General features: G+C 40.0%; 1 protein-coding gene across 9 annotated transcripts in view; it reads left to right on the top strand.

Annotated features, from left to right (window-relative positions):
• The window catches only part of LOC124166615 (calpain-A-like), a 282292-nt gene that overhangs the window by 229109 nt on the left and 29505 nt on the right, over positions 1-23678 (top strand). For 7 of the 9 annotated variants that reach the window (XM_046544221.1, XM_046544219.1, XM_046544220.1 and 4 more), the window contains 5 exons: positions 4925-5088; positions 6200-6417; positions 9944-9986; positions 13182-13320; positions 21676-21687. In XM_046544221.1, coding sequence (XP_046400177.1) covers positions 4925-5088; positions 6200-6417; positions 9944-9986; positions 13182-13320; positions 21676-21687 — 576 coding nt within the window. The remainder of the gene's footprint in view (positions 1-4924; positions 5089-6199; positions 6418-9943; positions 9987-13181; positions 13321-21675; positions 21688-23678) is intronic. The other 2 variants (XM_046544218.1, XM_046544216.1) reach the window with 1 other exon arrangement.

The raw sequence follows: 23678 nt of genomic DNA, 5'->3' as shown, positions 1-23678 counted from the left end.
GCGTTTATTTTTTAACTGAACGAGAGTTAGTACGAATGTCCTCTGAGAATAACTCGCGTCGTCAGTCGTAATGTAATCATTAAAGTCAAATTCAAAACGCGAAAGATAAGGCAGTTCCTTTCGACTCTGGAATGACTTATAACCATTATACCGAAGTACAAAAACAGTCTGGTGTTGTGATCAGATATGGGGAAGCAAAATATTACGTGAAGATGAGTCACACGGCTTGTGAGTCGAAGTTCCCGGCGCTGAATTCGCGTAAGAATGCCGACAGAGAAGCTATACCAGGTAGATTCAATCTACTATTGCTAAAATTTCACGGAAAAATTCTTTTTTAGTGCGTAAACATTTTTGAGAGGGGAGATTTTTTCGAGCTCTTAATATATTTTTGTTCAATCATCACTGACGGCAGTTGTGCGGTTATTTCAAATGCTCACTTAAAAAAAGTGATCTAAGCACCGGAAAAGTCTTACAATTAGTCACGGAATATCCCGGATACCAGTGGCGCAACTAGGAATATGCTTTGGGGGTGATGGTAGCACCTGAGGGGCGCCCCCCCCCCCCCCCCCCGAGGCATCGGGGATTCCCGGAAAATTTAAAAAAAGAGCATGCCTGTAAATATGTTTTACATCATTTTGGCTCCTAAAATTTAACTTTGAGTAGATGCAGTTGTTGTTTGTCAAAGCTAGACTTTTTTTTTAAATTTTTTTTTTCAATTCTCTGCGGCTTTGGAGGGGGATCTATCCCCTCATCGACCCACCATAATTACGCCACTGCCGGGTGCTCCATATTATCTATGGCATGGTATTTAGAGGGAAGAAACCGACAGCTGGGGTCATTTTCGACATGAGGTAAGGGAGGGAGTATAGAAACCCTGTGTTGGAATTAGCCAGGTTGTAACAATAGGCTTAACCAGGGCTTAATGTTCCATCTGCCGGACATGGTGTTGCACTGGAAGTTCCGTCCACACTACTTTCAAGCAGGGATACAGCCATCTCTGAAAACTTTCTGTCTCGGCCATGACATGAACCCTGGTCCATAGGGTGGGAAGCCTTCGTGATACATTAGTGAAATTTTGCTCCCTAGGTATGGGGTTAATTTGGATGACTTTCCTTAGGTATTTCATTTCTTTAATCTACAATCATGGGTTTGCCTATAGGTGGTGAAATGAATTTCCTGAAACTGCTTTTAATGAGTCAACTTTTTTTTTAAATTGGCTTCTCTGTGAACATTTAGTGTCATCATTCCGAAATCTCTCCAGTATGATAGCCTTGCAGATCAGTACCAGAAATGCTAGATGTTCAACCGCGGATAATGTTGTTCAGGAATGTAGAATTATATTTCTCTTAAAGTAACACATCATCTGTGGTGTTGCTTGTGTGAAAATAAGATTATTAGGCTTCAATTTCTTGCCTCCAAATGAGTAATTGCATCCTGGAAACAAACCGGCCCCTATAGGAAAGGATTTCATGCTGAATACCGAAAAACCTCACATATGAAACTTCCTCACTTATGAAACTTTTTTTGGTTTTCCGCTGAAAGTTTCATAAGTGAGGTTCTACTGTACTGCATATAGTAATCGCTTATCAAACGTATAGAAACGCGTAGTTTTGAAGGACATACCTGGTTAATAATCAACATCTGTCTTGCGGAGCAATTTCCATTACGCTGAGCACCGGATTTTTCAAAAATTATCTTCAGACGCTAATATGAGGATTTTTGCAACTGAAAATTATATTGGTGTCAAAACCTGCGGTTTAAAAAATTCGAACGAGTGTGTTCATTGTTGGACTAGCGCTGAAGGAGAGGTCGAGGGGAAGGAGCGCGCTCCCTCCCCTCCATATTTCAAGCTACGAGGCTATGAGCGAAGGAGCAAGGGAAGAACAAGTCCAATCTTGCATGTGAAGTCGTTGCCTTTAAAGCGAAGAGGCGAAGGTGCAGCAATGTGATATACGCAGTTTGCTTTGCCTGAAGTTTCCAGTCCGTCTCGTCTTGTTTGAATGCGCTTATGCTACGCTTGTTTCTTCCGAAATTGTGCTGTTAGGACTAAGTTGAACATTAGTAGCCTTGTTTTAGCTATAAATCTTTGTGTCAATCAATTAGAGCTCAAAAAACTTAAATGCTGTCAGATATACGTCGCGTCAGGTATAATTCTTTTTAGAACCTCGTGCGTGTCATACCATTGCTGACAGATATCGAGATATATTTTCAAGCTCAGAAGGTGACTCACCTTGTAACGCCATTTGTACCCCTCTAACAACTACCCATGCTAAATCTCAGAACCCAAAAGACGAGAGTAGTACCGTGTTACATAAATTTGCTCGCGACTAGCTAGCAGTGGAGAAATCATTTAATTAAAACTAAAAGAACCACGAGGATTCGTCCGGGACACCTCACTCAAGGGATCAATAAACAAAAAAAAAAAAAGAGAATCATTTCTATATAACAAATCGTACCACAACTTGGGCATTTATTTGACACCTTTTGGGTTTTCTACCAAAATGACAATTCCATCAAACAAGATAAGATTTTCCCTGATCCACACTAATGACTCCAATCCACTGACCCCCAAAACATCACAACTACCCCTGCACTCGACGAACCTCACACACATGAATAAATAAATTGGAGACAAATGTCCACTGAATAGTCCCAAATATGGGTGCCCCACTTAAACAATAAATTGATCTTTCCCCTTAAACCAAAATAAAACCAACAGCCACATACCTTACGCTACACACACACACACAATCATACAACCCACATACTCCGAAGTCCATGCTTCAACACTGAGAGTTAATTCACGTCAGGAGAGTTCAAGTTAGGTGCGTCCAGCGGGAAGGTTGCAGACCGAGAGAGCGATCTCTTTCGCCTCGCCGACTACCTAGCACCCACAGTGTTGCCGTTTTTCTCAACACCGCGTAGCAGACGACACAATTTGTCGTCTGCTCGGCCCGCGCGCCCTCTTCTCCATACGCGCGGGTCTTTAAACTGGCATCGCAGTTGGACCGCTGGCCGCCCGTCGTCCAAGTTACTCCGCCGTGGTCAGCCACGGAAGTAAAGTGGCGATCTTCTTCAAGACTGCCCTCAGAGAGGACCAATCTCTTCGCTGCAGTTCTGCGGCATGCCTGTAAACTTCCAATTCATCTCCCTCTCCTCTCAACATTCATGCTCCACAAACACATAAAAGAAAACAAAGAAAACACATTAACACACATCACACACGTAACGTAAGTGGCTATCTGGCCTCAATGCTCCCCCCTTTTGGGACACGCGAGACGATGCCGAAGAACAAAAGAAACAAAGTTTTTTTTTTTTATACATTAACTTCTCCCACCTGCTCTTCGACCTCCAACCTTCCCGGACGCACTTTACGCATTACAAATCCCCCACTTACTTAACAAAAATAAAAAAAAATTATGTGTTAGGGCTCAGGTATGGCTTCAAATCTTTTACATGCCATTTTCCAATACTTTGACGTTGATCTGTCTCCAATTCATACACATTGCGAGAGATTGATCGTAAAATGCGATAGGGTCCCACAAACTTAGGCGACAATCTAGACGAAAAGTTTTGTGCAGCTGAAGGCAAAACGAAGTTTCGCTTCAGTACTAAATCACCAGGGAAATATTCGCGATCTCTATGGCGTAAATTATAATATTTACCCTGCCGACAGTAGTGTCATACAATTTCTGACAGATATCGAGATATATTTTCAAGCTCAGAAGGTGACTCACCTAGCCTTTGACCTCCAGAAACTCGGAGAATTGATCCTGGTAGACCGAAAAAGGTCAGTTGGTGAGATGGGGTAGAGATGAAACGCGTTTCCATTGATCCCCTGTAACTTGATAATCTATTTTCATGTGGAGTCCCGGAAAGGAAAAAAACGGCCCCTTGCTCACACACCGATTTTGGATGACCGATAAAATATCGGCCGATATTTTACCGGCGAAGCGATGCTTGCACACACGCCGGATTTTTACCGGTCAAACGATAAGTTGTTATGTTTTTGAGCCGGCGACGGCAATCCACAGTGACAATGGCCGGCTGCTAACCGGCATTTAGCCGGTGCCGGCGCGTGTTCAGTACCTTGGAAGCTCCAATGCTCTCCCATTGTTCACTATTGGAATGTGGGCGGCCGATATTTTACCGGCCGTCCAAAATCGGTGTGTGTGCAAGGGGCCTTAAATCTATGACGTGGTTATTATCCTAAGGCGCTGAGATTGCCCCAATTGTTGTCCAATCTCTTGGCAAGGTTCATGCTATGTGCCTGTCGTGTTTTGCCTTAAAAATTTCCACGGCTGCAATTCTATTGCAATACTCCTGCGAGAGCTTTTAAACAAAATAGTTCGTGAGTAGGACAAGCAACGTAGAGCGATGGCGTAAGTGAAGAGAGGATCGGAACTCTTTCCACTCCCTCTTATGCCGCTATTACTGCCGCAGTTATCAAAATTTCCTCTTTCAAATAGTACTGAAAGAGGAAATTTCGATAACTGTCGAAATTCCAGGCATACATCTGCAACACCGCACGATAGGATAAAAAAATTTTTTTTTCTTTGTAGCTTCCTTCCTCAAAATAGGGGTGCGCCTCTTACACACGCTTATACGGTATAATGTTATCACAATAAAATTCGTGCACGCTGATGGAATAAATCATTCTGCTCCCCCTATTCTCAGTATTGTTCACACCTTTGTCAACTTTGAAACTCATTAATGGAAGAGCTACTGGACCCATTGCATTTTTGTTTCATCAAAAGTTTGGGCATTAAAGACTTCATTTTGAAAGCTTTTCTGGGGAAAGGCCCTGTGTGTGTTTAGTGCTATTCCTCAATTTGTCTTTTATTCACTCAATCCAATGAGGCAGTCTGGTTATGCTTGTCATGGTGCAAATGTGATTACTCTTTTTTATCTTATTTCATTTTAGAAACCTTTTGGCACAATCCCCAGTATATAATTACTTTAGAAGATCCAGATGAAGACGACGATGAAAGTAAATGTACAGTAATTGTAGCTCTCATGCAGAAGAATCGACGTGCTCAAAGGAGAATGGGTGCAGAGTGCTTAACAATTGGATTTGCCATCTACCACGTGAGTGTTACGTATATCTCCTCATTTGAAGAGACAATAATAATTTTTGCAGTGCATTTAATAAGTGGGTTAGCGTCAGTTATTTAATGAATGTGTTCCTTGACCATGATGTTGATTGGATTATTTTTAGTTCATCTGCAAGTTTGGTCAATAAAAGAGTACATATTTAGGTCTTTGCCTATATTTCATCAATTATATTGTCATCCTCAAGGCTATTTTGCAGCCAAAATATTCAAGCAACGTTATCTAGTCAAATTAAGAAGTAAAAATAGTATGAACAAAATGCAAAAATATACTTATCAAATTTTCTCTTTTTATTCTATGATGCTCAATTTTTTTAATGATAACAAATGTGGGAACTTAGTTGGGATACCCTGAGATTGCCTCCTAGTTCCGTGTGACCAATCTAAGCTGTCCACCTTTTTCTTCAAATACCTATAGTAAACTCTGATTTTATGAAGCAGGATAATGCAAAGTTTCCGTGATACAAAGCAAATCTCTCAGTCCTGATGAAAAACCTAATGGTGCTGTGTTGTCACCGCCACATCAACTATCAACTTCACAAAATTTTCATTTCTGCGGTGTTATCTTTATTTTTGCACCGAAATATTTTTCGTGCTGGACCATGGATTCTAAAAGTTCATTTATTATACAAAATAGGACAAGGTCTGTTTTGTTTACATTCCAAAATTTTGCAGGAATTCTGGTGACTTGGTGATTTTAATTTGCCTTAAACAAGGTGGAATATGTACTTTACAATAATTTATGTCTTTAAATGTATGTACTGCAAAAGCATATATTGAAGAATAATTTGGCAGATAACATCCAATAATTATCCAGTTTTAACCATTCCAATAATTATCCAGTGAAAAAAAAATGATGTTAGAGAATCAAAGGTACACAATGTTTTGTGAGATTTATTAAAAATTCTTGAAATTATGGAAAATGATATTTGAGGAGTCGATTTTTTTTTTTGTAGATGATCTTGTGTTATCAAGAGTTAACTGTATCTCGAAAGGCAACTGTTGTTTTTTCGATCATTGTACTAATGGTATTTTCCAGAAGTTGTGCTTTTATTCTTTGTTTCAATGCATCCATGTTTCATTCACAGTTAGAAGATCCAGAGAACCTTCCCAAACCACTAGGGTTAGAATTTTTCAAGTATAACGCGTCAGTGGCGAGGTCACCATCCTTCATCAACCTTAGGGAAGTGAGCTCGCGCTTCAAGCTGCCCCCTGGCACCTATTGCATCGTCCCGTCCACATTTGACTCCAACGAGGAAGGCGAGTTCATCCTCCGAGTCTTCTCCGAGAACAAAAACCACATGGAGTAAGTAGCAGCGCCACTTTTCCTCATGATCCATCCTCTTCAGTGTGACACTTTCAGAACCAAAATCTTCTACATCTACCCTCTGCATACTACCCAGCAAGCTGCCGCAAGAGGCGTGTGGCGGACACCAGCTGTAGTAAATAATAAGGAAATATGCATAAGAGGTCCCACCTACCATTTATTAAAGTCCTTTATTGTTCTGGGGGAAAACCAATGCCTGTATCTATCCATTCAGCAAAGTATCTCTCTTAATTTATCATTTCCCTTCGACCTTAGTGAGGTTTTGACACGATGTCCTTTTGTGTCGCTCTGAAAGATATGTACTGTTGATTGCTCCAGCAATCTAAGCCTAGTGCAGAGCCTTTGAGTCTGTAGTGGCTCCCAGCCTAATTGTTTACCATCTCTGTAGCTCCTTCTGTATGCCTGTGGCAGTTTTTGACAGATCGTGCAGCTTTCCTTTGTATTTTATTCAGTTTACAGATAAAGTGTCTCTGCACCGGATCCCATATGTTCGCTGCATATTCTAAATGTGGTCAGACGAGTGCGAAATAGTCCCTTTCTTTCACTTTTTCATCCAAAAATATTTGCACAACACACTTCATTAATCATTGCTTCTTCAGGGCTCTCCCACAAATATTTCTTGTATGCGTTCCTCACGATAGATTTGGAGTGGTTGTAACTTGCGGATACTTCACTTCATCTGTTGCCTTTATGTTGACGCCATCCACCTCATATCCACTGCATAAATAGCCTCATATCAACTGCATATATCACTGATAGCCCTCGAATTTGTTACCGTATAAGCGCGTGTAAGAGGCGCACCTTTTTTCCCAGACATTGCAGCCGAAAATGGGGGTGCGCCTCCTACACAAACTTCTTATCTTCCCCCCCTCCCCTACCCGGTCGCAAGTTCAAGGGGAACTGAGTGGCCTTGGTTTTCAGCGTGAGTCAGTCATCTGAAACACTGGGTCAAAATCAAGCGGCAGGTAGGGGAGTTTCTCCCTTAGTGACGTATTTTTAAAATGCTCCTGTTTGAATTTCTTGTAAGCATCGCACCAATACGTCGGTTCCCCAGAGGTAAGCATTGAAAAGATCGCGTGGGGTGATTCCCTCCGGAGCGCGTGCTAAATTTACTGCCATGAGTGGGCATCCCGCGGCATATATACTGCATATAGTAATCGCTTATCAAACGTATAGAAACGCGTAGTTTTGAAGGACATACCTGGTTAATAATCAACATCTGTCTTGCGGAGCAATTTCCATTACGCTGAGCACCGGATTTTTCAAAAATTATCTTCAGACACTAATATGAGGATTTTTGCAACTGAAAATTATATTGGTGTCAAAACCTGCGGTTTAAAAAATTCGAACGAGTGTGTTCATTGTTGGACTAGCGCTGAAGGAGAGGTCGAGGGGAAGGAGCGCGCTCCCTCCCCTCCATATTTCAAGCTACGAGGCTATGAGCGAAGGAGCAAGGGAAGAACAAGTCCAATCTTGCATGTGAAGTCGTTGCCTTTAAAGCGAAGAGGCGAAGGTGCAGCAATGTGATATACGCAGTTTGCTTTGCCTGAAGTTTCCAGTCCGTCTCGTCTTGTTTGAATGCGCTTATGCTACGCTTGTTTCTTCCGAAATTGTGCTGTTAGGACTAAGTTGAACATTAGTAGCCTTGTTTTAGCTATAAATCTTTGTGTCAATCAATTAGAGCTCAAAAAACTTAAATGCTGTCAGATATACGTCGCGTCAGGTCTAATTCTTTTTAGAACCTCGTGCGTGTCATACAATTGCTGAAAGATTTCAAGATATCTTCAAGCTCAGAAGGTGACTCACCTAGCATTTGACCTCCAGAAACTCGGAGAATTGAACCTGGTAGACCGAAAAAGGTCAGTTGGTGAGATGGGGTAGGGATGAAACACGTTTCCATAGTCCCCCTTTAACTTGATATTTTCCTATTTTCCTGTGGAGTCTCGGAAAGGAAAAAAACGGCAGAGGCATTGGCTGATGGAGGGCCGAGTGTAGTTCTGTTAGGCCCCTTGCACACACACCGATTTTGGACGGCCGGTAAAATATCGGCCGATATTTTACCGGCGAAGCGATGCTTGCACACACGCCGGATTTTTACCGGTCAAACGATAAGTTGCTATGTTTTTGAGCCGGCGACGGCAATCCACAGTGACAATGGCCGGCTGCTAACCGGCATTTAGCCGGTGCCGGCGCGTGTTCAGTACCTTGGAAGCTCCAATGCTCTCCCATTGTTCACTATTGGAATGTGGGCGGCCGATATTTTACCGGCCGTCCAAAATCGGTGTGTGTGCAAGGGGCCTTAAATCTATGACGTGGTTATTATCCTAAGGCGCTGAGATTGCCCCAATTGTTGTCCAATCTCTTGGCAAGGTTCATGCTATGTGCCTGTCGTGTTTTGCCTTAAAAATTTCCACGGCTGCAATTCTATTGCAATACTCCTGCGAGAGCTTTTAAACAAAATAGTTCGTGAGTAGGACAAGCAACGTAGAGCGATGGCGTAAGTGAAGAGAGGATCGGAACTCTTTCCACTCCCTCTTATGCCGCTATTACTGCCGCAGTTATCAAAATTTCCTCTTTCAAATAGTACTGAAAGAGGAAATTTCGATAACTGTCGAAATTCTAGGCATACATCTGCAACACCGCACGATAGGATAAAAAAATTTTTTTTTCTTTGTAGCTTCCTTCCTCAAAATAGGGGTGCGCCTCTTACACACGCTTATACGGTATTTCTTTTCCTGGTAACTGATTTCACCTTCAGGTAAGGTGTTTATTTTATGGAAAACTTTATTTTTTGCAAAAATTTTGCATCCTTAGTATCTGTAGGAATTTCCTTTGAAGTGATTGATTTTTTTAAAGCACTTTTTTTTTCCTTTTTTGATTTGCCGTTTCTGAGAGTGGGAAGTGTTTTCTTTTATGAGTTGAGTCGCGTCTGGCAAATGTCCAGTAAACGTCCAGACTCCCTCCTTTCCTCTGCTCTGCTCTGCCCCTGGTTTATTTTGGGAAAGACTTGCCAATTCTCTTCCTGCTGAACCACTTGACTCAGAAACTCTGCACATCTGGCCTCTTCCCACTTTGATCTCTCAAGCATTCTCTGTTCCCTCTCAAAATGAGGCGACGTGGTCGACATTACTGTGACCTTTGTCGCACTTATAGATATGGTGGCAGGTATGTTTGTACTGTGATGATTTTTAAAGTGGCATTCATATAGGTAGTTACTGTGTGTTTCTCTTTTTTATATCTCTTCACTTGTTTGTTATATTTCTAACCCTCCAACAAATAATTATAATAGTTTCCATTACAGTTTTTACCGTCAGAAGGAGAATTTTCACTGAGTTCATTCGTCATTTAAAGCAGATGTTTCAAGCAATCATGCAAATGTGGAATGATTCGAGTGATCAGTCAAATGACTTTGTTTGAGATTGTGTATTGTGTGAAAGGCCTTTATTCATGTGTAAAGTTGTTTTAGTGGTTTGTCATGCTCATTCGTCTGATGACTTTTTTCCAGGGAACACGACGAAGAGGTGGGCATGGGAGAAGTGGATTCACGGGTGAGTTACTCTCAGTTTCAAAATTCTCTCTAATTTCCTTCTCCAAACTGTATCTTATGAATTTTATTGAGAGAAAAAAATTGTGTTATCAAGAGGTACTTCGGTGTCCACTGCTAGAATGCATGCACATGAAGTAGCGAAGGTGTAGTAGTTAGCACTCTTGTAGAGTTTTTGTATGAATTGAGTGCTTGAATATTCCGATGTCTTTCCTTTTACAGAAGCACTCTCACAATTGATAAACTATGTATTTGGTGTCACTCAAAGATTTGAAGCCTCATTCATAGTTTTTCAGTCAGTTAAGGATTGGCAAAGTGTTTTGAGAATAAGATTGTTCAAGCAGTTGAAGTATTTGCATCAAATCATTGGATTAATCAAAGAAACCCGCATCAAATCATCTTGTTACTTCATTTTTGTCTCATTTATGATATATTTTTGGTTATTCAGTGTATATGTTGAACTCGCACTCGTTAGGGGGCTACGCCCCCTAAAACCCTCCCCGCATCCGGCTTCGCCGGCTGCCCCCTCCGGACGGCTTCGCCGTCACACCCGCAACTCCTCGGAACGGCTTCGCCGTTTCTCGTTCGGGGTCGGCTTCGCCGCCCAGATATTGAGGAAGCCCTCTGGCAGAGACCAGCTAGTACCTCGGAACGGCTTCGCCGTTCTTCGTGGAAGGGCAGCTTCGCCGCCCAAGGGTTACCCGAGTCTCCCCGAGGCGTCGAGTCCTGGAAACGGCATCGCCCTTCCTCGTGATGGGGCGGCTTCGCCGCCCAAGGTTTACTGTGTCCCCCCGAGCATTCGACTCCTCGGAACGGCTTCGCCGTTCCTCGCCTGTGGGCGGCTTCGCCGCCCAAGATCGGCGCCCTCCCCCCTCGTAAGACACCCATTCGGCTGCTCCACGTGTTGGAGCGGATTTGCTGCCCGAAGGTTCTCGGAGGTTTTCCGCGCCTCTGACTCCTCGGAGTGGCTCCGTCGTTCCTGGGGCGGGGGCAGCTTCGCCGCCAGGGTTTTCACTCCTCACAGAGAAATGCGTACTACCAGCTATCCCCCATCGTTTACAAAGGCTGCCGGGGGATAATGTGGCCGAATGTAGACGCATGCTAGCCGTGATTGTGGCATTTTAGCTTATGACGATGTTTTGAAGGCGGTCCGGGGGGTTTCCAGGGGTTTTTATGAATGTACTGACTACGGTCACAATCATCCAAATGAATTCCTTAGCGATGACTCATAGGAGAAGGGAATTACTGCTAAAATATGCGAAAACACCAAAGAACATGCTATTTTCAGAAAAAAAATAATTTTTTCCCTGGTCTTCTAGGAAGCCACGTGAAATTTCGAGGGTTTTCTTGCATAAAAGTTCTTTGTCTACCTACAATAAAAATTCCAGCGATCTAGCTTTAGGGGAACAATGCATTTTCCCGTATTACTCACATATAGATTACCAATTCCGTGTTCTCCACATAGCGGTGCATAGGCGCTGTAATAAGGCATAACTCATGTGAATTTCGTAGCCGTACCTTATGGGGAAGTGGTTTAAAAAAATCGCTTTTAGGTATCCATGTCCTGGAACCCCCTTTATACCTCTACTATTTTGTTAAGAAATGTACATTTAAAAATTTGAAGTTTTATTGCGGGTGTGTAAATGGGGCAGGATAATTGAACATAACGGGTAAATATAGCCGACACAATTCCCAGTCCGAATAAATAAAAACGATACAACTCGGATGAATGGTACACGAAATATACCACTTATTAAATAATTTTTATTTTTTGGGGGGGTCCCAGGGGGTTATCGGGGGACTTTATGTGCTTGTCCCGTATAAAGCGGCATTGTTTACCTTCGATAAAAATTTCGGCTCTTTAGCTGTAGTGCAAGCATGGTTTTTCGAAGGTGTCACCCGTTTAAATTAAATATTCTGCGTTCTCCGGGTAGCGGCACGTAGGAACACGAGAAAGACGTCACTCACGTTAATTTGGTGTCCGTACGTGGTCGGGAAGTGGCAAATAAAAATTCCGAAAAATTAAAAATCGTGTGTTGAGGGAATGCAAACTTCACGGCGAATGTGTTGTAAGTTACCAAACGTTGTAGGAGTCGCGTTTTCAATGGAAAATCGATTGTATGTAATTACTCGTAATTCGTTCCACTTGTGGAAAATTAAAGGTAGCCAAAAAATGGAGTAAAAAATATAGTATCTTGCATTTAAAGGAATTTGTCCTACGATTATTGCAAATAGGTCAAAAAAATTCCGCAGTTCCGCCCATAAGAAAAGCATTGGAAATTTTAAAAATTAAAAAAAAATACTTATAATCAAAATATATGAAAAAAAGCACACCAAAAAATCTAGTATCTCATACGTTAAGGACTTATTCCTACAACTATTTAAAGTTGGTTTTAAAAAAATCCAGAGATAGGCCCATAAGAAAAGCATTGGAAATTTAAAAAAATTATAAAAAATACTTATAAACAAAATATGGCAAAATGTTTCACATCAAAAAATCGGCCAAAAAATCTAGTTTTCGTCAGTGGAATTTCATATTCCCGTGACATTTGCAAGTAGGCAATGAATGGAAAAAGTTTTAGTCCCATAAGGCTCCAATGTTAATTCGGATCGATATATCTCGAAAACCGATCGACTTTTTCGAGTTTTCGGACTTTTCCCCCCAATGAATATTTTTTCTCCACAGCCGGTAAAAATTTCGTCTTCCCAGCACTTCCGGAAGTGGTCGGGAATTTGTATACGTGAATGAGTGGTCAGTGAGTGGTCAGTGAGGTATCTGTCACACATCGGGCTGTATATATTATAGATACTTACATGCTTCAGCTGCCTCGTTTGTATATCACATATTTCAAAGTTACTTCACTGACCATAGACCCATCAATTATATGTTGTATTTTAACTGAACATGCCTATTTCGTGATTCGTAGTTTGTTGTATTTTGCATTTCGTAGTTCCACCTGATCCAAATGCTTAGGAACTCTTTAAGCCTGTTCTCACTGTTTCTTTATGCTTAGGGAATTGAAACAAATGACAATCAAAGTTTCTTCCTCTGTCCCTTTCCACCTCAACTTACTCAGGCCAATCAGCATTGCATAAGAGTCAATCCCTCACGAACCAATTTCAGTTCCAAAATTAAGGTTGAAAATATGTATTTGCTATGTCTGTATTGAAATTCATGTTGTTAAAACTTTATCTATAGATTAAGGAAGCTGATCCACAGCCTGAGGACAAGAGCCGAGATGATAAGGTTAAGGAGTTCTTCAGGAAGATTGCTGGTGATGATCTTGAAGTTGACTGGATGGAGCTGAAGGAGATATTAGATTTTGCCATGAAGAACGGTAAGGAGGAGTCTTCAATTCCACTCACATGGGAAATGAAAGTTTCAATTTGACTTCTCACTTAGTTATGTTGAAATATTCAAATGGTGTTTTTGGGTAATATTATTCATGATAAGCACAATTGATGTCTAATTTCATTTTTTAAATTATTATTAAAATGAATTATACGAGGGCAATCCAGAAATTACGTATTGCAATCTTTTTGCATTAAAGTATAAGTACTTCATTATTTCATTAACTTCTTGCTGCGTAATCCTCAAATAGCCTGCATGTAACTATTTATGGATATTGTTGCCTTTGAATTCTGGCTTATATGTCATACCTTGGGATAAGCTTTTAAGTGCCCCTGTAGTAATGGTTATTCCATATTTATCCGAACATAGTCCTTCCTTTTTTTCCAAAAATGGATGATTATCTAGTAGAGTGTCCATATTATTTTGAGAAAATTTTTTAGTCCATAGCAAATATTACTTCCTGGACTGCCCTAGTTTTAATCATCATAATATCTTCAAGAACTCCTCAAACTTCAGAGACTTATAGATATTATTCCACATTTCTGTGTGGAATATATATTTGTGCTTACTTTTAAGAAGTGAGTGCTAAAATATTAGACTTGTACAGGCGGTCCTCGACTTTCGTACAATTTGCACTTTCGTACGTTCAAAATTGACACCTTTTACTTGACTTTCGTACGCTAAATTCGGACTTTCGGACGTTGGTCTGTAATTCTTTTAAATTCCCGCGATGTTTATTGCGCATCCCAATATTCAATTGTTTCAAATGGCAGTAAATGCAAACAATACGAATGCATATAATGAAGGGAATGTTGGTAGTTGACTCTAATCTAGGTGATTTCTTTGGGAGAGAGAGAGCCTGCTATAGGCTCCTTTATCAAGAGAAGAAGAAAGCCTTCATTGAAGATATTTTTCAAAAGAAGTTGACTAGACATCATCAAATAGCTTTCAATAAAACTAGTAAGATCTTCTTTCTAATTGTGTTTTTTCGTTTGAGTGCTGTTTAATTCATGTACACCTTCAGCAACGATATTGCATGAAATATCACCCGAATTCCGTTTGTCTTTTGTCTTTTTTGAATAACATGCGAAATATACGCGATCACGAATGTCACCTGCCAAATGTTGAATTTTGATGTAAAAATTAAAAGGTATCCAGAGTGCGGGTTCAACAACTACATTTTGTTATGCTTCTTGATATGTCTTCTTATTTATAGTGGACGTAATAAGTGGAATGTCAACTTAAATGCCAAGAGGAAGTTTCACACGATAGCCAACGGAGTTCTTGTTTTTTAAACTTTTTTTCTCATTTTCTGTGTATTTTCGAAAGAAATTAGATGATTTGAGGAGTTTTATTAACATATTATTAAAATTAATTCAATTGAAATAAAATCGTGGAAAAAAATGTTTTAGTACGTATGTTCCGCTCTTTTGGAACGTAACCCCTAATTAGTATGGAAGTCAATGGCTCAACTTTCGTACGTTCGACTTTCGTACAAGTTTTCGGGAACGCATTGTGTACAAAAGTCGGGGACCGCCTGTATTTTCTTTTGTCATCAGTGTACCTATACCATTTTTGAAATGGCTCTTTATCTTGCATTATGTAATTTAAATATGCAACATCCTCCTGTGGGCATTATTTTTTTGCATGTCATTAGGTGGCAGAGGCATGCGACGTATAAAATAAGACGTAAATTCAAAATGTCCTACTTTACTGCATGCCACATCCGTGAGGATAAGGAGGACAATTTCGACCTTTTATGCATGAATATGTGTTTGACTGAACTGGGGCTATCATGAGGATTTTAATATCAGTGTTCAACTGCCATTCATTTAGATTGTGGTTTTTTTTAATAAGATTTTTAAGGAGCAAATTTCAGGCATTCATTGCTCTCTCCTCTTGCGCTATGGATTTTATTTCATTGATATTGGTTCCATGTCAGAACCTTCTCTCAGACCTCTGTCTTCATTTGTTTTTCTGCTCTGCTGGGTTCCAAATACATATCTATATGAGTGAAAGGCCTTTTATTCAAGCTGTGATCTACTTTCATTGGGCTCTTCAGATGGAGTACTCACGGTAGGACACGAAGTAAACTTGGATTTGACAAGTAACAACGTTAAAACAATAATTTTTATTTTTTCCAAGAATCGCACTGGTGGTTTTAAGATTCACAGAACGTACAATTTAGAATATTACAGAAAATATAGAATTTTATTATTCACTGACCTAGGTTTCAACAAATTAGGTAATTTTCAAGGTAACAGAGACATAATGAAATGGCATGATTTGTGTAAACCTAGATTGGTTAACTATAAAATTTTGTGGGCCATATAAACATTTTTCTCTCATTATGTAATGTAATGACATATGTGGTACTTAGGTAAAGCATGTGTAAAATTGGACTAGAGTAGAAGAATGGCATTTAAATGGCGTCATTTTTCCCTTTGCTCGCCCCATGTAGTTTTGATCCTATTGTATTTTGGAACCCAGTCTTGTGAAGATGAAGTTTTCTCTCCAAATGTTTTCAATTCATCATTCACCTCATAGCTACCAGTCCAGCGGTGTTAGATTTTGAAATTGTCCTGTTAATCATAGGTTGCTGTGTTTGTACATGAAATACACCTGTATGGTGACTATCCTAGGAACATGTTGCATGGAAATTTAGACTTTCATTTTTATCTAGGTATATCATTTACTTGACAACAAGCTAAACAATTTTTTTACTTAGAATTCTGCTATTTTCATTTTACCATTATTATTTAATCATTAATTACTATCTAAGACTTCGGTTGAAGTTCATCAAGCTTAGTGCTCAAAAATGTTGCTAAAGATCCTCCTTCTTTGGCCTTTAATTGTGTAACTGTACTCCAATGTCTTGTGTAGTGCAAGGGATGTGGATCCTAGGCTCTTTGCGCTATTTGACTTTGCGTTAAATGAAATCATTTGGAATGGGAATGGTAGGATGGATTTTAGGTAGCTAATTTCCCAAAGAAACCGTAACACTTTGGGATTAATTGTTGCTGCATGCATTTTCCATTGTAGCTATCATTCATGATAGCATGAAATTACATGAGACAGTTTTGTACCCTTATAGAAAGTTCTTTATGTGCAGGTTTTGAAATCCCTGTCCAGAGATGAGGGGCAGTAGCAGATACAGAAAAAGCTCAAGGGGGGGTGCAAAATGTATCATGAGTTGCCTTTATTTTATGGTAATAAAAAATGATCAAGTCACAAGCAGAGTACACCCATGTCTCGTATAGCGCAAGGGATGCGTTCCTTGGGGTCTTTGCGCTATACGAATTTGCGTTATACGAGAGCGTTTTAGCATAGGGAAGATAGGGATGCGTTCCTGGTAGCATAGGTCTTTGGTATTGAATTTCCTCTAAAACATCTGTATTCCCATAAAAAGCCTTAGAAAACATTATTTCTGTAAATATTTATAGTTTAAAACATCTTTAAAGATAGTATTCACGCATTCAAAGACTTTTATTCACGTTAAAAAAAATTCTTACGTGCTTTCGAAATTCCATCCTGTCGTGCGGGTGGGCTAACATCTGCTATCTCAGGGGATCGTAATGCGTTGCCGGCAGTTGACTATTTTTAAAACTAGTCTAAAAACAACTGTTGTGTCACCCAGGCCCTTTTGTAGCTCATCGAAATGACAGGAAAATGCTACTCTAAATGCCATTTCATAGCTAGCGGAGTTTATGAATGATAAATCATTTTAATTTGAAGTCCTCCGAGTCATTAGCAGCTACGTGAAACAGTCTTTAAATGCCTTGAAACCTGACCCAGGTTTTCCTTCCCTGAAAATGAATGAACGAGAATGCATTCTTTTCCAAAAGAATATCGTCTCGTCAACACTAGATCTAGTTGAGGGGGAAAGGAGCCACTTTCAATAACAGCTTGGAGTTCATCAGAAAATGTTGTGGTGGCTGCGCTATCAACACTTGCAGATTCACCTAATATCGCCGCACTGAAAATACCTGCTTGCCGTTTAAATTCTGGAACCAACCGCTTTCACTAAATGTCTCGGAGCGATTACCACTCTCGTCTTTTTGTACTGCTTCACCATGAACTTTCCGTATGTGTAGACCGCTTGGTTGAAGTTGGTGCGGCTGAGGTCACTGATATTTTAGCTTCGTCTTTATTCAAAATAAGGCATCGTGAGTTTAAACTTCCACGCAATATCGCTTTGACGCTCTCCATTTTCAAAGCAATTGACCTCTCTCAAGTCCTCTTCTAGGTTTATGGTTTTTCTTGATAAATTCTTGATTTTTCTACACGCATTCCTATTTTTTGCCATATTCTCTTGGTTTTTACTCTGTATGGCTCTATCTAAATCACCTTCTTCTGCTGAACTGTATTCCTGAGACGCAAAGGCCTATGACTGCGGGGAGGGAACGAAGCCATTGTGTTTGAGACTCTATGGCGGACCCTATTATGTGTTGATGCTATTCATGCGCAACTCGGCCACCGCTCCATTTCTCCCCCGTGAATACCGATGACCTTGAAGGGTTTAGCGTAGACCCTCTACCTGGAAGTCAATCGCCCGGTAACCTACGACGGCAAAAATACGTCTCAAACCGTATTGCTGAAAAAAAACTCATTTCCACTAGCCCCACGCTTAATTAACGATCTAAATTATTTATTATCATTCTGTTAAGGAGACGAGATAAATCTTCGGTAGGCCGGCTATCTGGACCCAATGACGAGTAATACTTTTGGCAATTGCACAGCAATGAATTTCGATTAATATATAAACAAAAAAGAAGATTCGAGGCAAGAAATAATATTATTATGCGTAAATTGATAGAAATTACGTGTGTACTTAGCGCAACTTCACGTTTTATCACGAGAGCGTTTAAAATTTTTGATTAGGCTACACTGCGTTGCAATGTTTCCCCGAGGAACGAATTTGCGCTATATCGAAATTGCGCTAATCGAAATTGCGCTATACGAGACATGGGTGTATAAGAAAATTTTATTTTAAGTGGTTATGCACATGCTAAAGACAATGCCATCTTATGATGTAAAAAAGTTACAATTGTGATTTTGCAATGTTCGGCAATACGGGCGGACCCACAAGGGGGGTCACACGCCCCCATCAGTCTCTGAGGATAGGCTTACCCATTAATGCAAAGAACTTCTTAAGTACCATCGGTTAAGTACTTAAGTACCATCAGTTGTGTCATGCATTGCCATGGTCTTGTGAAAGAAAGTTGTTTTGTCTTTTGGCGAAGGATAAAAAGCTCTAATTTAATATAAAATAAATTCACTACGCAAATATTTATGCGTATGTACTCCAACCATTATTAAAGATCATCTGATCATTTATTGCAGTTAACCTAACTGAAACAGTAATGAGAGATTAAATTGTATTCAAATTATTATTTAAATTACCTAGAATGCGCTTTTATAGCTTCACTGTGAATAATATATTAATAACAATTAGTGATGGGTCGGTTCGATTCCTCGATTCTTCGATTCCTCGATTCTCGGCCAAGAACCGGAATCGAAAACGAGTACTTGCCAAGGCGAAAAATCGATTCCGATTCCAGCAGTACCTACTTCAAACAAAATATACGACCGCATTTCCAATAGTCATTTGAATTTTCGTGCCACGTAATTGTAATAACAAAACACATATCTTCTTGGGATGTGCGAGTACTCGAAAATTCAAATCGATCGAGTAGTTGGTACTCGACTCAAGCGTTTCGAGTAGCATTACGGATGTCGAGTCGAGTAGTTAAGGTTACAGAGCTTTCGAGGCTAGTAGGTCCAGCAATCTGCCGACAGGAAGCGCAATCATGAAACTCATGTAATAGTGCAGTTTTTAAAGCCGATAAGTCATTATAATGCCTTGGCCTGGTAGTTTCAGCTTGCCGAATACACTATTGTTGTTGTCGACGTGGGCGCCGAATACCTTTACGCCAGCCGCGGCGGCCGATCGTCTTCCTACCCCGCGCACACTGGTCCGAAATCGGAAAAAGCTGGAATAAAGTCCAAAATGACCTTTTTGGGGATAGAGACTTGAAACTCAGCGTAAATACTCATAAATCATTACCAAATATTGATTTATATGCCATTTTACATAAATGCGAACCTTTAGTGAGATACAGAGGACCAAACATGACCAATTTTTCAATGCCACACGAGATATCGTTTTTCCTCAAAAAATCTTTGAATTTATTCAAGTGGTTTTGCGTTGGTATGAGTTTTGTGGAATAAAAAACGCAATATTCCTTTGATCTGGTGCTTTGCCTATACTTTCAATGACTTTTGAAGATTTTGGCTCTCATCTGTCTGGTTTTACAACGCAAAATGGCCGACCCGTTTTTCACGTGAAATTTGACATTAAGTAGACATTATCTTTCGTTTACGAAAAATTTGAACCACAATATAAAGTAGAGATTTCTAAAGAGTACTAAGTAGAAATCTTGAAAAGAAAGTTGGCGACGAAGGAAATAAGAGCGATTTTTCAATCGCGCGTCAAGGCTGACCTACACGCCGCGGACCTCTGAGGCTCGGTAACTGAGGCCGATTTTTCAAGTTTTTTAAAACATTAGTCCTGAAAATCGTCATTTAAAGCATGGATAATCGTCTTCATTGACTTCAAACACTAAACTGAGGATGTTAAAAAGGATTATGTATAGATCGACTAGACCATTTAGCGCGCATTACTCGAGTGAAAATACTAAGGATTGGATATTTTTCGGAACCATCCCGCGCGTAAGAAATATGCCTCGGGTAGTGAAGTAAAGTGATAAGATTAAGTCAGTATGCTTAAGAGAGAGAAAAATGAACTGTTTCCGTGAAAGGCAACAAGCGATACCCTTTTTCCCTTTCCACCCTCGCCGAGGTGAGTCGCGCGGTAGGGGGAGTTTTCACACCACAAGGCTCTTTTAGCCTTTTCTATTACTGCGTCCGTCCGATGTAATATTCATTTGTAGCGTTTAGTTTCTTTCTTGAACTTAAAAAAGCAAGAGATTTAAATGTTGATTGAATGACGTGAGAAGTATAGCATTTTTTTTGGCTCTACAAAACTAAAGTTTGGTTCTATAGTTGTTCGCTTCGTCCACTTGAATTCCATTAAGATTCAAGATCCAACAAATCGTTGATATAATTTTTAATAAAAATTCCAAAGTCTCCGAAATCTTGCAATTTTGGTGGGAAAGTACTTGCCCAATAACACACATGTGTAGCAAAAGGCAATTTTCTGCAGGCAGTAATACTGTAACATGGAGACGTCAAAACCTGCTGGCTGAGCATGTAGAATAATTGCATTTTCTGCTTGAGAATTTGAAAGGGCCAAATATTACATGATTCATATACGTAGTATGTAATCTTTATTACAGCTATGAAAATTCCTGTACTCAGGGCTCTCCCTTGTAGTTTGGATATATATATATTGTCGACATATTATGAGTGCCAATATTCTAGAGTAATACCTATCATGTAACACCACTTTTCAGGTATATTCTGTTTTGAAATTTAGCTATTATATTTTAATTGCATAGTAATGATATGAAAGATTCTTTTGTCAACTGACTCTTTCACAGAGTAATACTTTTTTAAAGTAGTTTTCTTGTTGCCTGGAATTAAGTGATATTTTTCTTGGAGCCTATGGTATCAGAATCGATGGAATCGCTATCGGTAGAATCGGAATCGAAATGTCAGAATCGGAATCGGGATCGGAATCGATAAAATTTTGGAATCGACCCATCACTAATAACAATGCTATAATTTTGCCTGCAAAAGGAGTATCTTATTGGAATAGTTCATTTATGACTATACACAGGCTGTTACAAATTTGAAATATTCTATTGTCCAATTTGCGTTCTGTATCGAGAAAAACGTGTATATTTCATTCAAACATGTTTCTTCATATTAAAGGAAAGCTTGTTGTCAAGTGAATGGTGTATCCATTTGGAAGAAATGTCAAATATTTTATGTACTGTTTGTAGCAATTAGCTTTACAATTGGTGGGAATGATAATTTTTGCATGCTGAAGGATATACATATAGATAAATATATATTTATGTATATAGTTTGTAGTGGTGCTTAATGCAATGATTTTAATGAATGCAAGTGGATTATTTTATGTTGGTTATGCTGTTCCAGATTTGTCAGCGCATGCAATCATCTGGATTTTATTTTGCTGTTATGAGATGTGAATAATCTGTGTACTTGTTCTGAGTACAGTTTTGTTTCAGTGGTCATGTCTGCTCAAGCCATGCGTCTAAGTGTTACATATATTTGTGTGGCTGGATTTGTGTCCGCATCAGTTGATTGATTGAGTCTAATGCCAAGTTTTTCACTGTTCCCAATTCATTCACAGAGCCCTCAACCGGTAAGACATGGAAGGAAGGAGCAAGTGCATCATTATCAGGCTCTTCTCCTTTATTTTAATGCAAAAATATTCTTCATAACACAAATAATTCACTAGTTGCAGAATTAATAAACTAACTTGAATTTTCAGCTGAATGGGAACGAAGGACGGAATGATGTAACTCACGAATACTTTTAGGGCCCTCACTGGAATTAATATTCAATACTCTTGATGAATCATTACTTCACATTCCAGTCTATGAACTCTATTAAGTGTGCATGATCTCTGCATTTGCACCTACAAGAACAGGCATATCTCTCATTCACTATTTGAGTGTCTCACTAGTCACCTACAGCACCAAAATTATACATGCATGCACATACATTTATGGTTTGATCTACACCACTTAGAGCTGGATATGTTTACCATGGAAATCTCAGATTTTGATGGAAATTGGCACTCATTTTTCTCTTGGTGCATAAATTGAAAAAACGCTTGAATCATGGATATTTTCAAGTAGGCTGTTGCTATGGGGCTTGAATGAAGCAACCAACAGTTGAGGTCATCTGTGCCATAGGGAGGAATAGGGTACGAATGGGTGGAGGGAATCCTGGCATCGGTGTTAGCCTGCTCTCAACAAAAGGCCCCAAGGTGACCATGCCCACACCAAGGTCCCATGTGGTGGACCGCTTGCCACATAGGGAAATTCCCTCCAGAAAACACCTAAGCAAGGATTGGGCAGTCTTTTAAAAATCTCTTTCACCAGCTGGATTGAAACTGGGTCAATTGGGTGGGAATGCAAGACTTCAGCCTCCAAACCAACGCGATCTCCTACAGGCTGCCTGTGTTATTTCACTTTACGGAATCAATGTAGAAAGATATTAGTTAGATCTCCTCAGTGTACATGTTAAAGAGCAGCGGCGACAGAGGGTAGCCTTGCCTCACTCCTCAGCCCATGCTTGCCCACCCAGATTATCCGTCTGCTACCCTCACTTGCACAGTCTGGGTCATAAAGAGATTACAAATTAGTCGCCTATTCCTCCAATCTACACCTATTTTCTTGAGAATATTCATTAACTCCACCCAGTTCACTCTATCAAATGCTTTTTCAAAATCCACAAAGAAAGCTTATAAGTCCTAGACATATTCTAGATTCCTCTCCACCAGGGACCTCATTATCGCTATTGCATCACGAGTTGACTTCCCTTTTCTGAAAACAAACTGATCATCGCCCAAATACTCGTTTTCCCCCACTTTTTCACCGCGACAAGGTTGTAGCCCAAGGGAAATGATTGGGTAAATAGGACATAAAAGATAATAACTTAAAGCATGTTCACAGTTAAGTTAAAATTCTTTAAACAATTCAAAACAGTTGGATCATAGCAGTGCAAATAATACGACACGTATGGTAAGAGGTCTTGAGTTCGTGGGAGGCACACGTGGTCCGAAAGCTTCTGATAATTAATGTTAGTTGTATCATGCCGAGGTCACCAATGAAGGGTATTTGAGGTAGTTATACGCACTTAAATAATTGAGGCTGTGGGAATGCTGAGAACCAGGTTTCTTATGCGTGTGCACCAAATGCATGTAAAAGTCCAAAAGCATCAGTAGAATGTTTACACTCCTCATGGGTCTCTTGTCTTCTAGTTCATTCCCATCACACCCCTGGTCTCTGAGTTTGGTACGCAGTCGGCTGTCAGGGTCTTTTTATTGGTAAATATGAGCGAGCTGAGGAACTCTAGATTCTAGAAGGTCTTACAATTTTACTGATAAGGTGAAAAACTCGCGGCTGAGCTTTAAGCCACCGAGTGCCTCCACCGGGTTGCGGATGGTGGGTTGCGATATAAGCAAGCTTACTTGTCGAATAAGCAGTCGTGGACAAAAAGCGGCGATTATCCGAGGTGGCATGGGTCTATCCCTGGGTGAGATAGGCCATCTAAATGATACACTAAACCTGTGAAGATACCGTGACTTGGCGATGAGAGGCCGCCAACAATTATGCCTCACATCAC

The sequence above is a fragment of the Ischnura elegans genome, chromosome 10 (assembly GCF_921293095.1).
Source record: "Ischnura elegans chromosome 10, ioIscEleg1.1, whole genome shotgun sequence".
Lineage (NCBI taxonomy): Eukaryota > Metazoa > Arthropoda > Insecta > Odonata > Coenagrionidae > Ischnura > Ischnura elegans.
The sequence above is the reverse complement of the archived record's forward strand: the minus strand, read 5'-3'. Positions and strand labels throughout refer to the sequence as shown.